Raw genomic sequence first — 15,913 nt, forward strand, 5'->3', positions numbered from 1 at the left:
CAAGACCTAATTTTTTTTTTTTTGAGACGGAGTCTCGCTCTGTCACCCAGGCTGGAGTGCAGTGGCCGGATCTCAGCTCACTGCAAGCTCCGCCTCCCGGGTTCACGCCATTCTCCTGCCTCAGCCTCCCAGTAGCTGGGACTACAGGCGCTGCCACCTCGCCCAGCTAGTTTTTTGTAGTTTTTAGTAGAGACGGGGTTTCACCGTGTTAGCCAGGATGGTCTCGATCTCCTGACCTCATGATCTGCCCGTCTCAGCCTCCCAAAGTGCTGGGATTACAGGCTTGAGCCACCGTGCCCGGCCAAGACCTAATTTCTACAAAAGATACGAAAATTAGTCGGGCGTGGTGGCGCATGCCTGTAGTCCCAGTTACTGGAGAGGCTGAGGCTGGAGGATCACTTGATCCCAGAGGTCCAGGCTGCAGTGAGCCATGATCAGGCAGCTGCACTGCGGCCTGAGCGACAGAGTGAGATCCTGTCTAAAAAACAAAAAAGACTTTCCCTTTACCTGTGTCTTAGCTTGGGCTGTCACAATAAAGTATCATAGATTGGATGCTCAAGCAACAAATTAATTTTCTCAGAGTTCTGGGGACTGGAAGTCAGATTAGGGTTCCAGTATGGTGACAGAGGAGGGGCGGGGAGAGGAAGAAAGTCTCATAAGGGCACTAATTCTACCAGACTAGGGCCTACCCCTTATACCCCAACTAATGCTAATCCCAACAGCCCTGTCTCAGAATACCATCACACTGGGGGTTAGGGCTTCAACATATGAATTTGTGAGGGGGGAAGGAACACAAACATTGAGTCCATAGCAGTCTGGATAATTATCTTTATCTTAGTGCCTTGATGGTAACTGGTTTGTTACTCTCCAACCTTTTCCCCTAACCATACAACAGAGTGTGTTTGCGTTCTCAAAACCACTCGGGTAAACTCTACTCCTCTCAAGACTTCTAGTGAAACATCATCGTGACATCATGCGCGTCCGTGTGCGGAGACCACCAAACAGGCTTTGTGTGAGAAATAAAGCTTTTTAATCACCTGGGTGCAGGCGGGCTGAGTCCGAAAAGAGAGTCAGCGAAGGGAGATAAGGGTGGGGCCGTTTTATAGGATTTGGGTAGATAAAGGAAAATTACAGTCAAAGGGGATCTGTTCTCTGGCGGGCAGCAGTGGGGGTCACAAGGTGCTCAGTGGGGGAGCTTTTTGAGCCAGGATGAGCCAGGAAAAGGACTTTCACAAGGTAATGTCATCACTTAAGGCAAGGACCAGCCATTTTCACTTCTTTTGTGGTGGAATGTCATCAGTTAAGGCGGGGCAGGGCATTTTCTTTCACTTCTTTTGTGATTCTTCAGTTACTTCAGGCCATCTGGGCATATACGTGCAAGTCACAGGGATGCCATGGCTTGGCTTGGGCTCAGAGGCCTGACAGAGCCTATGGTTTCAATTACATTTTAAACCATAGCTTACAGAACCTATTTAAGGATAATTTTCTATTTCCGTAGCTATTATCTCAGTAAAGGGGGTAAGTATGACTAGGGAAGTACAGCGCGATATCCTGGTAAAATAGAGGTAGGGGAAGCTAATTTAGTGGAGAGGGGGCCTAAGTTACATAGGCTCGGTGATGTAAATAACAACAGTAGCTTAATTTCTATAGCATTCCCTCTGCGCCGGTTTGCAGGCATTAGCACCTATGAAGTATGTACTCATTTCCCTGTTGTATAGGCGAAAAACTGACACCAGCAGCTTCCCCCATTCACTCAGCCTCTAAGCAGTGGGGCAGGAATAAAGGCTAACTGCTATTCCATATACCTTACTGAAAGAGTTACAAAGCCAGCACTTACTATCAAAGGGCGGTTGGGAGCAAGGCATTTCGGCGTATCTGGAAATGTGTGGCGATTTGTAAACGCTCCTGAGGAGAGCTGGGATCCCAAGTGTAAGGGAAGCTGGCACAGGTGGGAAAGGCTGCACGGCCCAAGGCCTGCTAGAACCACAAGACTCCAGCCCCTAGCCGCTTCCGGAACCCGCGCGTGCTGGCCCGGCCTCTCCGGGGGCGGGGCGAGCGCCGCGCATGCGCCGGGGTTGGGGCTAGCCGGGCCTGGTCGGGTGCGAGCGCTCTGCGAGCTGGATGTTAGGGGTGCGGACGCTGCTGGGCCTCGGGCTGCTGGTTGCGGGCTCGCGCCTGCCGCGGATCAAAAGCCAGACCATCGCCTGCCGCTGGGGACCCACCTGGTGGGGACCGCAGCGACTGAACTCGGGTGGCCGCTGGGACTCAGAGGTCATGGCGAGCACGGCGGTGAAGTACCTGAGGTAGGCGCGGGTCTCGGGTGGCCTGCTCTGCCGCGGGGCGGGGCCTGGGACGGCCAGGCCACCTGCGCTACGGAGAACACGAGGGGCGGGACTCAGGCCGCGGGTTTTCCTCAGCCAGGAGGAGGCCCAGGCCGTGGACCAGGAGCTATTTAACGAATACCAGTTCAGCGTGGACCAACTTATGGAGCTGGCCGGGCTGAGCTGTGCCACAGCCATCGCCAAGGTCAGTGGCACAACTCTCGACCTTTGGGAGCAGCCAGGGAGGAGTCACTGTCCCAGCCCCCTGGCCCAGGCACAAAGGGGTGGGAGAAACAGCTGGGCCAATCTGGTCTATTACCGCCCGAAACCCCGCTGAACCACCCTTGACTCTGCCTTCAGGCATATCCCCCCACGTCCATGTCCAGGAGCCCCCCTACTGTCCTGGTCATCTGTGGCCCGGGGAATAATGGAGGAGATGGTCTGGTCTGTGCTCGACACCTCAAACTCTTTGTGAGTATGTGGGGAGGGGCTGTGGGGGAGGAGGGTGTGAGGGCTCTGGGATCTGGGGTTGAATTACCACTTTCTTCCCAGGGCTATGAGCCAACCATCTACTACCCCAAAAGGCCTAACAAGCCCCTCTTCACTGCATTGGTGACCCAGTGTCAGAAAATGGACATCCCTTTCCTTGGGGAAATGCCCTCAGAGGTAGGCGGCTCCAGTTGAATACTTCATCTCCCAGTAACCACTGCCTGTGCTCTGCTCTTCCATCGTGTTTCCAGGCTGAGCTCTTTTTAGTGCCTGGTACAGAAGATGCCTAAAGGATGGTATTCAAATAAGTGTGCAAGAGCCTTCTCCCCCTTCATAAAGTGTGCTCCATGAGTCCCACACACCACCTTCTCTAAAGCTTCCCTGCCCTTTCATCTCCCTGGTCCCTCCTTCCAGTCTGTAGTCAGATCCTCTTGCCCTAGCATGCAGTAAACACATGATAGCCCCTCAGAGGCCAGAGTGGCTGCCCTATGGATTAAGGGATGGGAAATTGGGTAATTTTTTTCCTTAACCCATTTTACAGATGAAGACACTGAGTTGGAGAGAAGTGGTTTGCTTAAAGTCACTGAATTGTATCATGGCAGAGCTGAAACCATAATCTGGCTCTCCTGACCCGGTCTCAGGCTATCTCACCCTGTAGCCTCCCCAGTGGCGGGCAGGTAGGCACCGAGAACAAAAACTGTCTGGTCTCAGTTTGGCCTGAATCAGTGACCAACTCACACTTTCTCTAGGCCTCAGGCTGCCCTCTGTCTTTTTTTTTTTTTTGAGACGGAGTCTGGCTGTGTCGCCCAGGCTGGAGTGCAGTGGTGCGATCTCGGCTCACTGCAAGCTCTGCCTCCCGGGTTCATGCCATTCTCCCGCCTCAGCCTCCGAGTAGCTGGGACTACAGGCGCCCGCCCCCCGCCCCACTAAATTTTTTGTATTTTTTTTTTTTTTTGAGACGGAGTCTCGCTCTGTCACCCAGGCTGGAGTGTTGTGGCCGGATCTCAGCTCACTGCAAGCTCCGCCTCCTGGGTTCAGGCCATTCTCCTGCCTCAAGCCTCCCGGGTAGCTGGGACTACAGGCGCCGCCACCTCGCCCGGCTAGTTTTTTATAGTTTTTAGTAGAGACGGGGTTTCACCGTGTTAGCCAGGATGGTCTCGATCTCCTGACCTCGTGATCCACCCGTCTCGGCCTCCCAAAGTGCTGGGATTACGGGCTTGAGCCACCGCGCCCAGCCGTAATTTTTTGTATTTTTAGTAGAGATGGGGTTTCACCGTGTTAGCCAAGATGGTCTCGATCTCCTGACCTCGTGATCCGCCCGCCTCGGCCTCCCAAAGTGCTGGGATTACAGGCTTGAGCCACCGTGCCCGGCCCAGGCTGCCCTCTGAATGAGATACAATACTTGTGTCTCTGTGAACGGTCTGCAGGTGCAGAGGACAGCCCTATCCAGTTAAGGCTGTTTGTGCAGCTGCTGGCTCTGACATCCTTTTCCTGCTCTACCACAGCCCACGATGATTGATGAACTGTATGAGCTGGTGGTCGATGCCATCTTTGGCTTCAGCTTCAAGGGCGATGTTCGGGAACCGTTCCACAGCATCCTGAGTGTCCTGAAGGGACTCACTGTGCCCATTGCTAGCATCGACATTCCCTCAGGTGCTGGGACCCAGAAGGTGGGGCAGGGGTGGGCGGAGATTGGGGCCCTACCCTCCTGACTCTTGCCCACACCAGGTCTAAAATAATTTTAGTCTAGAGGGGCAGAACACAGCTTTCTGGACCCCCATCAGGGCTGGGGAACAGCGTTCAGAAGTCCCCTTTACATGTTGGCCCCATGAAGAGACCACAGCCCAAGGGTATGTGGAGCTTGTTGGACGAGAGTTCCTCAGGTGGGAACTGAGGGGACTTCCCATTTCTCTGGGACTAGGGTAAAACAAGGTGTAGAAGGGGATGAGACATCTGGCCTCTTCCTGAATACCACCCTCTTTTCAGGATGGGACGTGGAGAAGGGAAACTCTGGAGGGATCCAGCCAGACTTGCTCATCTCCCTCACAGCCCCCAAAAAATCTGCAACCCAGTTTACTGGTCGCTACCATTACCTGGGGGGTCGTTTTGTGCCACCTGCTCTGGAAAAGAAGTACCAGCTGAATCTGCCACCCTACCCTGACACCGCATGTGTCTATCGTCTGCAGTGAGGGAAAGTGGGTGGGTATTCCCAATAAAGACTTAGAGCCCCTCTCTTCCGGAACTGTGGAGTCCTGGGAGCTCCTCTGGCAATAAAGGTCAGTGAATGGTGGAAATCAGGGAGCAACCCTGGGGATTGGGTGCCATCTCTCTAGGGGTAACACAACGGGCAAGAGGTTGCTATGGTATTTGGAAACAATGAAAATGGACTGTTAGATGCCAAGTGAGTTGTGCTATCCTTTACACAATTCTTACTCATTTGGGACACAGACAGGGAGCTACATTCACTTATCAGTGTAGCAAGACTATAAGGAGGTTAACAGAAGGAATTTCCTCAAAGGCCTCCAAGAAGTATCTTCTAATTTGTGTTCAGGACCTTCCCAGGCTGGGAACAGAGAGCCAGTCAGTCCTAGCCAGTTATCTCTAGGCTAGGAGCCCAAGCTGATGTTTATTATTCATTTGGTAGTGCTAGGAACTGGCAACTGTGGGCTAAATCTAGCCCATAGACCTAAATTTGTGTTTTTCTTAACCTTCACAATATTTAAAAATCAGAGCACTTCACATAGGTCTACATTTTCAGCTTCTTTTAATTTTAGCAGGAATGCTCCTTCAAAGGGTATCTGCATTCCTGTTCCCACAGCCCCCAGCATTCCTTATCCTTTAGCTGCCTGGCTTCTCTAGGCATCTGAGTTGATGATCCTGGGTTAGAAGCTGCAAAGGGGACTATGCTGACTCCCTCAACTAAGGGATGGTACTACCACTTGCTCCTCTCAGCAGCTGACGTCCCAGAGATCAGTTTCCTTTCTGGGAGGGACTCCTCATTGAGTGGGGGTGCAGAAGACCTGCAGACCTGCATCAACCCTGGTCTTCGAGGCTTCAACTCCTGAAAATCAGTCTTAATTGAGCCCCACCTTGACCAGACCTTTAGTCTCGCTTCTTCTGTTTCTTCTTTTTGGCTTTCTGGCTGATGCTGATTTCAGCTCTTTCCTTCTTGGTACGCTGCTGCCTCTTCCTCTTACCTCTGCTGCTTGAGCCAGTGTGTGCTCCGCTCTCTGCTTCCCTAGCCCTGCCATCCTCCTCATCCTTTACATCCAAGATGTCCTCCTCCTCTTGATGCTGCTGTCTTTTCTTCTTGCTTCTCCGATCACTGCATGCTCTACTCTCTGCTTCCCTGGTTCCACCACCTAAAACAGTTTCCTCATCTCCATCTTCTAGGTTCAAGTCCTCCTCCTGTTGCTGCCTCTTTTTTCTTTGGCTGCATGGGTCAGCGTACCCTCTGCTCTCTACCTCCTCTGTCCTGACACTGCCTGCAGCCTCCTTGCCTTTTCCTCCTTCCTCCAAGACCCCCATCTTCTCTTCATGGTGCCACCTCTTCTTTTTCTTCACTTTCCTGAGGGACTGATTGGCTTGCTCTCTGCTATTCAATTCCCCAAGCCCACTTGTTCCTGCGGCATCCTCCTCCTCATTCCCTTTAGTTGTACCCTCCCTTTGATCTGAGACCTTTCCTTCTTGATGTCGCCTTTTCTTCTTCTTGCTTTTTCTGATGTTCTGCTCAGTGTGTTCTGGGTGCTTTTCATCTGCATCATTCCTTTCAGATGCTGTAGCTTCTTCCTCCTCTTTCTGCTTCCTTTTCTTTTTCTTTTTTTGGGGGGGCTTGCTCTCTGACTGTGGTTGAGGGGCCCCAGGGTCCTGGCCTTTGAGACGAGCCAGGAAGGCCTGCTCCTGGGCCTCTAGGCGAGCAAGCTTGGCCTTCATCGTGATCCCAAGACGGGCAGCCCTGAAACAGACAGGGTCCAAGTCAGAGCAAGGGTATCAGGGGAAATAGGCCTAGTCCTTAAGCCTGCAGGGAAAGTTGATGGAGGGTAGAAGGAGTGAGAAGGAGTGGGGAGCTGCCTATCTTCAGGCAATAGATGGGTAGGTAATAGGAATCATTTCCCTGGGGTAAAAAGAACCAAGAGGTGGCACAGGCCATGCTCAAAGGTGGAGCAAAAAGAAGGGAGCTCAAGGAGCTAACCACTACTTACTTGTGTGCTGTTCGCCCTTCACAGGCTTGGAGCAGCATCTCATCAGTCAGACTGTTAGGGGAGATCGGCAGTTACAAACAGACCCGGTAGAAAGGCTTGACCTCTCCTCCTTCTAAAACATTCCTTCAACACTGAGTTCTTGTTCAGGACCTGGCACTTTTTGAGGTACTAGGGATACAAAGATTAGTACAACACAGTTCCACCCACCACCAAGAAGCCCCCAGTCAAGCATTAGACTTAGCCCTTTCTCTTACCATCTAAGGACATCTCCTCCCACATTCCCCAAGAGCTAAAATGAAGTCTCACATCTCTGGGGACTTGGGCCCCTGGTTGTCATCATCACTGCAGCTCTCCAAGTCTTTGTGTGGCTTCTCTCCACTTGAAGTCAACGTGGCCATCTAGGAGGGGTCACGGGGGTGAACAAGGCCTTCTCAACACCACCACCATCCCTATTCCCTTGTGGAAGCCCCCTAAGAATTCATAGCTCCCAGCAGGAGTTTGCCAGCCCCCACCATTGCTCCTTGAGGAGCCACAGGGAGGCATGCCATCCTGCATACTTGAACTTGGATAGGAGTTGGGCTGCTGCTGCTGGGATGTGCAGCAGCTTCGCCCTCTCTGGCCTACAGCTGGCTGGTGAGCAGAAGAAGAGGAAATGCTCTGGTTCATCAGGTCTTCACAGTGGACAAGTGCCAGTGACTGGCAGTAAAGATGCCCCGCTCCACCCCAACCATAGTACCTGTTCATAGTACCTTCATTTAATCAGACTGAGAGTCTACTATGGGCCACAGAGTTGGGGATTCCGAGTGGAATAAGAATGAGATGAGCCCAGCCCAGATGGAATCTACATAGGCAATTATGATGGAAGTGTTGCCTGTGATAGAGGAAGGGTACTCAACTCAGACTTCAGAGAATGACTTCTAAAAGTAACTGATGTATAAGCTGAGCTCTGGAGGATAAGAAAAACTCAGCAGGTGAAGGGGGAAAGGGAGAAGAATGTCCCAAGCAGAGGGAGCAACATGTGCAATAACCTGAAGATGGAAGAATGTAGTGCCTTCAAAGAAAAGAAACAGATTGGAATCTGTTAGGCTAATGGTTAGGCTAAAGTGTAGTGGTCCTGGAGAAAAGTGAAAAGAGATGAGGCTGCAGATGGCAGGAACAGGCATGCAGGGCCATATAAGCCAGTCTGATAAATCTGGATTGTGTCATCCTAGGTCAAAGAAGACCCAGTGACATGATGACATTTATGTTTTAGAACACTCTGGATGCTTTGTGGAGGGGAGTGAGACTAGAGGTGTCCTTAGGAGGCTGCTGGAGAAAGAAATTAGGCAAGAGATGATGGCCTGAAGTAGGGGAGTAGATGGTAACAGAGATGTAGAGAAATGGGAAAGATTTGCTAGGTAACATGTATAGCCCTTAGCACATAATGACCATTACATGTTAGCTTCCTTCTATTGGCACAGTAGAAAGTGGAGGCCTGAAGACCTGGGTTCCAGTCCTGTTTGCCAATGCCATTACTAGCCAGCCATGGGCTCTTCAGCAAACCACTTTTCACCCTTTTAGCCACATCTGCAAAGCAGGGATGGTCCAGATAATCTCTCAGGTCTCCTCTGGCTTCTCTTTTTTTTTTTTTGAGATGGAGTCTTGCTCTGTCACCCAGGCTGGAATGCAGTGGCGCAATCTCGGCTCACTGCAACCTCCGCCTCCCGGGTTCACACCATTCTCCTGCCTCAGCCTCCTGCGTAGCTGAGACTACAGGTGCCTGCCACCACACCCAGGCAATTTTTCTGTATTTTTTAATAGAGACGGGTTTTCATCATGCTAGCCAGGATGGTCTCGATCTCCTGACCTCATGATCCACCCGCCTCAGCCTCCCAAAGTGCTGGGATTACAGGCATGAGCCACCGTGCCCAGCCTCCTCTGGCTTCTAAGTCCTTTGAATTAGATGTCCCCTGGCCCCCCAAAATTTGGCAGCTCCTGACTTAAAGAGACTGTACCCTACCTCTCACTCCCTATTGCTGCTCCCTTAACAGATGGCAGGATTCATGGAACCAGAAGATCTCAATTTCTGCTGAGGGTCTGGGCAGTCTAAATAAGCAACAGCAAGGCTGGTCACAGGATCCCACTATGTTAGGAAAGTCCTGAGAATTGATAAGGCATACAAGGCAACTGTTCAGGCCCCAGGGAGACCAGGGAAGAGAAAAAGGATGGACGCTGTTACCCAGTCTCTAATACCTTCACAAACTTCTGATACAGCAAGTTGGGCTTGGGATGATTATAACGGGTGGTCTCCTTAGAAAGGCTCCTTATCTGTACTCCATCCTGTAGAGAATTATCAGTACCAGTGAATGGGTGACATACCATGACTGCCTACCCCACAGGTCCCAGGCCTTATGTTTCATGTGCCCATCTATCAAGAGCTCATACCTGCCCAGTTTCCACTACCAAGTTGGCCGCAGTCTTGTTGAAGAGCTCATTCCACCAGTGGTTTGTGAACTCCTTGGCAGGGTCGTGTCCCACCTGCCAGGGGAATAAGTATGAGCTCTGAGTGCCTGCCTCACCTGCCCTCAAGGGTCCCTTCTCCCATGCATGCTAACCTTCCTCAGTCCACCCAGTCTTACCCCATGAGTGTCTTGCTTCAGTGTCACCCTGAGGGCCTGGGTGATACCATTCTCCTTCCGGCCGAGGCCTTTGCCTGCAGAGGACAGTGAGCGACTTGGCTTATTCTCCTGCCTGCTGTGAGACCTCACAAGGCACGCCCCCCACAGGCCTCTTGCCATTGCACACACCTGACATTGGGGTATACTCTACCTCTCAGAAGACCTCCCAGCTCCTTTCTTTCTAGTACCACTCCATATAGTCCCCTGCCTTTGTGTCAGCCTGAACTATCTCTTCCTTCATAATTCTTTTGGAAGAGAGGCCATGTCTCTTCTTCTCTCCCCTGGTCCTCCCAACCACAACTTCTTCATTATCCACGGTCAAATTTCTTCCTTTCTTCCCTTTTCTGGGAAAGTCAGAAATTTTCTTCTGCAAATTTCCCTTTAAACTAGCTTTTCCTCCTTTAAATAAAGGAGGGCAGTAATCCAGGATGATGCCTTTCCTCTGGGCAGAAGGTAGGCAGGGAGTTGGGGGATGTGAGACACCATGGGGATCACCTTGAGTCCATCCATGCTTTAACAACTGCTCCTCAGCAAACTTCATCCCACGACTCTTGACCTCTGGGGTGACATTCATGGTGAGAAAAAGGTCTCTATCCTCAGACTCTCACTAGAGAAGAAGAGGTGATATCCTTTTAAGAAGAAAGGAGAAAGTGCCCAAACAGCCATCAGTTCCATCCTGACTGCTTGTTAAGAATTCTCTGCTAGTTGGGTGCAGTGGCACACACCTGTAGTCCCAGCTACATGGGAGGCTGAGGCAGGATTGCTTGAGTCCAGCCTGGGCAGTATAGCAAGAACCCCCTCTTATAAAAAGATAAAGCAGCCAGGTGCAGTGGTTCACATTTGTAATCCCAGCACTTTGGAAGGCCAAGGTAGGAGGATCACTTGAGCCCAGGAGTTCCAGACCAGTGTGGGCAACATAGTGAAACTGTCTCTAGAAAAAAATAAAAAATTAAAAAGAAAGAAAAAAGAATTCTCTTTCCTGAGTCCTGGGGAGAGAGAGAGGAAGGAGGTGGCCTGGTCTTTGGGGAGCTCCCTATCTGGCTACAGAAAGACCAGCATATAGAGAAGTCAAGGATGAATGGTGTCAATTCTGATACCTAAATTTATGGTGTGCTCACCACATGCCAGGATGTGCTGAGACTTTACAAAGATTATTTCATTTAATCTTCCCAGCCCATTCAGGGAAATATTAGCCTATTTTACAAACGAGTAAAGGCCTAAAGAGGTTAAGGAACTTCAAGGTCACACAGGTTAACATGTAGAATTCAAGCCCAGGCAGCTTGTCTGCAGAATCTATACTCTTTACCACTACATAGTATCTCTCAAAATATATTACCTTGTAAAAATAAAGCTAATGAGGTGCTTATTAACCTGAGTCATAAGATAATGGTACTTGGTAGAGACCATATCCTGTACTTATGCTTCAGCATTTACACTGTCCTCTTGGTGTGGGGGCTACACACTTCTCACACACCACTGCAGTATTTCAGTCTGGCTGGAGTTCTCCTTTTGAAAGTGTCCAGCTTAGGAAGGGCACTCTTACTGAGCACTTAATACATAACAGGTGGATTACACATATTGACATACTGTCATATTAACTCAATCTTTTTTTTTTTTTTTTTTTTGTTTTTGAGACAGGGTTGCTCTGTCACCCAGGCTGGATGGAGTGGAGTGCAGTGGCACGATCATGGCTCATTGCAGCCTCAAACTCCCAGGCTCAAGCAATCCTCCCACCTCAGCCTCTCGAGTAGCTGGGACCACAGGCACATGCCACCACGCCTGGCTAATTTTTGTATTTTTTTTTTTTTTTTGTACAGACAGGGTTTTGCCATGTTTCCCAGGCTGGTCTCTAATTCTTGGGCTCATGCGATCTGCCCACCTCTGCTTTCCAAAATGCTGGGATTACAGGCATGAGCCACTGTCTGGGCTTAACTCATTTAATCTTGATAGTCCTATGAGATAGATGTTATTCTTATTTTGCAAAAGAGGAAAACAAGGCCTGGGTTTCTTGCCTAAGGTTACATGGCAAATGATGGAGCTGGAATGAGCCCGAGTCGCCTGACTCCAAAGTGGTCCTTTTTTTTTTTTTGAGACAGAGTTTCGCTCTTGTTGCCCAGGCTGGAGTGCAATGGCACAATCTTGGCTCACTGCAACCTCCGCCTCCCAGCGTCAAGCGATTCTCCTGCCTCAGCCTCCCGAGTAGCTGGGACTACAAGGCTCATGCCACCACGCCCAGCTAATTTTTGTATTTTTAGTAGAGACCGGGTTTCACCACACTGGCCAGGCTGGTCTCGAACTCCTGACCACTCGCCTCGACCTCCCAAAGTGCTGGGATTACAGGTGTGAGCCAAGGCGCCCGGCCAAGGACTGATGTTCTTCATCACTACACTCTTCAGTCTCTTATAGCTCTTTGTGCTTTCTCCCGTTAAGACCACAGCCTAAACCTTGTCGCAGTAATTGAAAACTACATGCCCTGGAAGTTAAGAGATCGGCTTTATTCCGCAACTCCAGAGCACGTAACGCGGCGCCAGAATTCTAGAAGGCATTCAGTCCTTATTTGTTGAACTGAATGGCATAGTTAGGAATGGCTTTACCGGATTTTCAGTGGATACCTGGACAGAAGCTGTGCGCCCCAGTCTTTCTGAAACCTGTGATCACACTTTGGGCACTGTCCCCTCTACAGTCAATCTGCGTTTTCAGAAGTGGCCCCAGGTGCACTAGTCTTAGAGCTGTCCTCAAGAGCCGGCTGCCCTTTCCCTAGGCTTCCTTCCTCTTGAGGTCTAAATTCCAGCCCTCCTACCGCAGTGCCACTTGGGTAAAAATACTCCGCTCCTCTCACGTTTGCTACTAAGCTCGGGCTCCGACTACCACCGTTCGGGGGAAGGGAGCCCCTTACCGTCAAAGAGGGGTCTTCTCCTTGGAAACATGTGCCAAACCTGACTTGTGCGCCGCCATCTTCCCGGAAATGCCGTTTTGTTCCTTCTAGGCTGTCGAAACCATAGAGACGTCCGCTGGAACCAAAATCACGGTCCTCCCAGGAGAAACCATTGCGGAGGCCAATTTGCCGGCATGGTTGCCATAGAAACTGGGACCTGAAGTGTGCCCATTTTCGGAGGTTCCGAGGCTGTTCCACTTGCCTCATCCCTGCAATCCTTGAGCAGCCAAGGGACTTCAGTACTAACTGGCCCTCTCAGGATGCCAAGGACGCTATGTGTCCTACACTGAGCTAGTCCAGGGCACAAATACGAGGAAGAAAAACTCGAGGAAAGCATTGAGAGTAGCCTGAGAAATTCGTGGAGGCAGAATGGGTGATAGCTGTGTCCTGATTTTGCAGGGTTGAATACTCATGAATACTCAGCCTTCACAGGAACAGTTATTTATAAAAGCCTAGAGACTAGACATCTCAGTATGTTCATCAAGCACTTTATTTATTATTATTTTTAAATTATTTATAAATAAATATTTTTTTATTTTTTATTTTTCCTGAGACAGGGTCTCACTCAGTCGCCCAGACTTGAGTGCAGTGGTCGATCTCGGCTCACTGCAACGTCCGCCTCCTGGGCTCAAGTGATCCTCCCATCTCAGCCTCGTGAGTAGCTGGGACCACAGACATGCACAACCACGCCTGGCTAATTTTTGTATGTTTTGTAGAGAAGGGGACTTGCCATGTTGTCCAGGCTGGTCTCCAACTTCTGGCCTCAAGTGATACGCACGCCTCGGTTTCCCAAAGTGTTGGGATTACAAGGGTAAGCCACCATGACCAGCCTCATTAAACACTTTTTGACTCACCACTGTGTACCAGAACTTGTCCCTTTGATACTGGGGGATACAAGGATGCTTAAGACACAGGTCTTGATTTCGGGGAACACCTAGTCTAGCCTGGGAAAGTTGGGACTTTGGGTGGGATCGGATGGAGGACATGGCCAGTGGAACTTGGAGAAAGATACAGGATGGGTGAGACGCGGTGGCTCATGCCTGTAATCCCAGCACTTTAGGAGGCCAAGACAGGCAGATAGCTTGAGCCCAGAAGTTCGAGACCAGCCTGGGCAACATGGCGAGGCACCGACTGTACTAAAAATACCAAAAAAAAAAAAAAAGGCCGAGCATGGTGGTGCACAACTGTGGGTCCCAGAGTCTGAGGTGGGAGGATCCCTTCAGCCAGCGGTGGGGGGTGGGGAGGGCGGAGGTTGCAGTGAGCCAGAAAAAAAAAAAAAAGATGCAGGATCCCAGAATGCATGCCAGGCTGAGGAGTTTGGACTTGCCTTATGGGTATGAGGATCTATTGAGCAGAGGAGAGAAAGAAGATATTGCAAACAAGTCAGCAAGAGGGACTGCACATGCCCCTACCCCTGCAAGCTGTTCCTTTGCCTCACTGAGCCACCCAAGAACTAAAACCCGAGAAAAGCATCCCTTTCTGCCTCCCCATATCGGTATTTCCGTTCACTTAGCGCCCCCTAGAAACTGCCAAACAGAAAAATCGCCATTTCACAGGAAAGCCTTGTCATAATTGCTCTGTATCTCATACCCATTCATCCCCATAATTTTTTTCCATAAAATTAATTTTACTTTCAACACATGCTACATGGGGATAATACTTTAAACGATGGATCTTAATTACTGGAATTTTAGACACTTGCAGAAGGGATGTGAGATGCTTCAAAGGCATTCCTTCGAGGTGAATTCAACAGAGGAACATTTTGTGGAGGAGTCAGATCTGACTCCTTTTCCCATTCTGCCACTCATTATGTGACCTTGAACAATTTTTTTTTTTTAGATGGGGTTTCCCTGTGTTTCCCAGGCTGCCCCTGGACTCCTGGGCTCAAATGATCCTCCTGCCTCAGCCTCCCAAGTTGCTGGGAGTACAGGTGCATGCCACTATGCCAGGGCAAACTTGAGTTTCATTGTAGCATCCTGCAGCCACTGAGAAAATTCCACAGACAGGGCTTCAGTTTCCACCTCCCACACCCCACCTCTCCATTTCTTCTACCCCTTCTATCTAAAATATATGTGTGTGTGTGTTACATACAAAATTGTTATGTAGAGTATTTCATATATGTGTATATGTATGTATATATGAAACATATACATGAAATATATACTTATATATATGAAATATATAAGAAGTTTTAAAATTCTTAATGAGATTTAATTAAGAATCCTCAAGGACCCTTTCCAACCTAGAGTTTTTGCATGACACACTTTGCCAGCCACTCTGAAAACTTAGTGACCATAACTCTTTGAATCAAGATTCCTAGTCTGGCCTAAGTCTTTGAGCTCACTGTTCTGTCTGACTTACTCATTCAATAAATATTTATTAAAGGTCTCCTATATACTAAGGGCTAGAGGTATAAAAAGGTCCATCTCTTGTCCTGTCAGGCCTCATGATCTTGTGGGGGTTTAAACTAATTATCAGGCATTTATATCATTGAGTAATGAGAGTTGTGGCAAGGTCAGGACACAGTGCTATGGGGATAAGATAAGAAGCATCTGACCTAGTCTAAGACCCCTGGGAACTTCTTGAAGAAGTCATTGAGGCTGCAGCCTGTCCCTGGGGGCTATGAGGGATCGCAAGAGAAATGGGTCTCAAGGAGTTCGCAGTTTAATGGGGTCTCATACATCCTCACAAGGGTAGAAATAAAGGCCTTTATGAGAGAAAAAGAATGCATGAATACTTGAAATGGCCTGAAAGGCCGGGCGTGGTGGCTCAAGCCTGTAATCCCAGCACTTTGGGAGGCCGAGACAGGCGGATCACAAGGTCAGGAGATCGAGACCATCCTGGCTAACATGGTGAACCCCCGTCTCTACTAAAATACAAAAAACTAGCCGGGCGAGATGGCGGGCGCCTGTAGTCCCAGCTACTCGGGAGGCTGAGGCAGGAGAATGGCGTGAACCCAGGAGACGGAGCTTGCAGTGAGCTGAGATCCGGCCACTGCACTTCAGCCTGGGCGACAGAGCGAGACCCCGTCTCAAAAAAAAAAAAAAAAAAAAAAAGAAATGGCCTGAAATCAGATAACAAGATGCATAGAAATATTTATTACAGTGTTATTTATAAAATGGAAAAATTGGAAAGAATCAAAATATCTCACAACAGGAGAAAGGCTAAATAAATTACAGTGTAAACATACAATGGACTAATGTGTAGCCTTCAACAATGATGTTGAAGAATTCTTTTTTTTCCTTTTTTTTTTTTTAGACATAGTCTCTCTCTGTCGCCAGGCTGGAGTGCAGTGGCATGATCTTGGTT

At 49.6% G+C, this 15,913-nt stretch overlaps 2 protein-coding genes across 4 annotated transcripts; one reads left to right on the forward strand and one right to left on the reverse strand.

Annotated features, from left to right (window-relative positions):
* Window positions 1–1,833: 1,833 nt before the first annotated feature.
* On the forward strand, window positions 1,834–5,211 carry NAXE (NAD(P)HX epimerase). Of its 2 annotated transcripts, none has more exons than XM_023214066.2 (6): window positions 1,834–2,303; window positions 2,418–2,526; window positions 2,682–2,792; window positions 2,874–2,987; window positions 4,316–4,480; window positions 4,797–5,211. In XM_023214066.2, the coding sequence occupies exons 1-6, from the start codon at window positions 2,122–2,124 to the stop codon at window positions 4,950–4,952; spliced, it is 837 nt and encodes a 278-aa protein (XP_023069834.1). In that variant the 5' UTR covers window positions 1,834–2,121; the 3' UTR covers window positions 4,953–5,211. The 2 variants fall into 2 exon arrangements, with proteins under 2 accessions (XP_023069834.1, XP_023069833.1); XM_023214065.2 differs by having other exon boundaries at window positions 4,316–4,463.
* A 194-nt stretch (window positions 5,212–5,405) lies between these two features.
* GPATCH4 (G-patch domain containing 4) lies at window positions 5,406–12,649 on the reverse strand. Of its 2 annotated transcripts, none has more exons than XM_023214063.1 (8): window positions 12,566–12,649; window positions 10,165–10,276; window positions 9,631–9,704; window positions 9,437–9,529; window positions 9,245–9,331; window positions 7,319–7,410; window positions 7,013–7,063; window positions 5,406–6,765 (listed from the first exon to the last, which is right to left on the reverse strand). In XM_023214063.1, the coding sequence occupies exons 2-8, from the start codon at window positions 10,241–10,243 to the stop codon at window positions 5,913–5,915; spliced, it is 1,329 nt and encodes a 442-aa protein (XP_023069831.1). In that variant the 5' UTR covers window positions 10,244–10,276; window positions 12,566–12,649; the 3' UTR covers window positions 5,406–5,912. The 2 variants fall into 2 exon arrangements, with proteins under 2 accessions (XP_023069831.1, XP_023069830.1); XM_023214062.1 differs by having other exon boundaries at window positions 10,165–10,298; window positions 12,566–12,631.
* Between the last annotated feature and the right edge of the window lie 3,264 nt (window positions 12,650–15,913).

Source organism: Piliocolobus tephrosceles, chromosome 1 (genome assembly GCF_002776525.5).
Source record: "Piliocolobus tephrosceles isolate RC106 chromosome 1, ASM277652v3, whole genome shotgun sequence".
NCBI classification, from domain to species: domain Eukaryota; kingdom Metazoa; phylum Chordata; class Mammalia; order Primates; family Cercopithecidae; genus Piliocolobus; species Piliocolobus tephrosceles.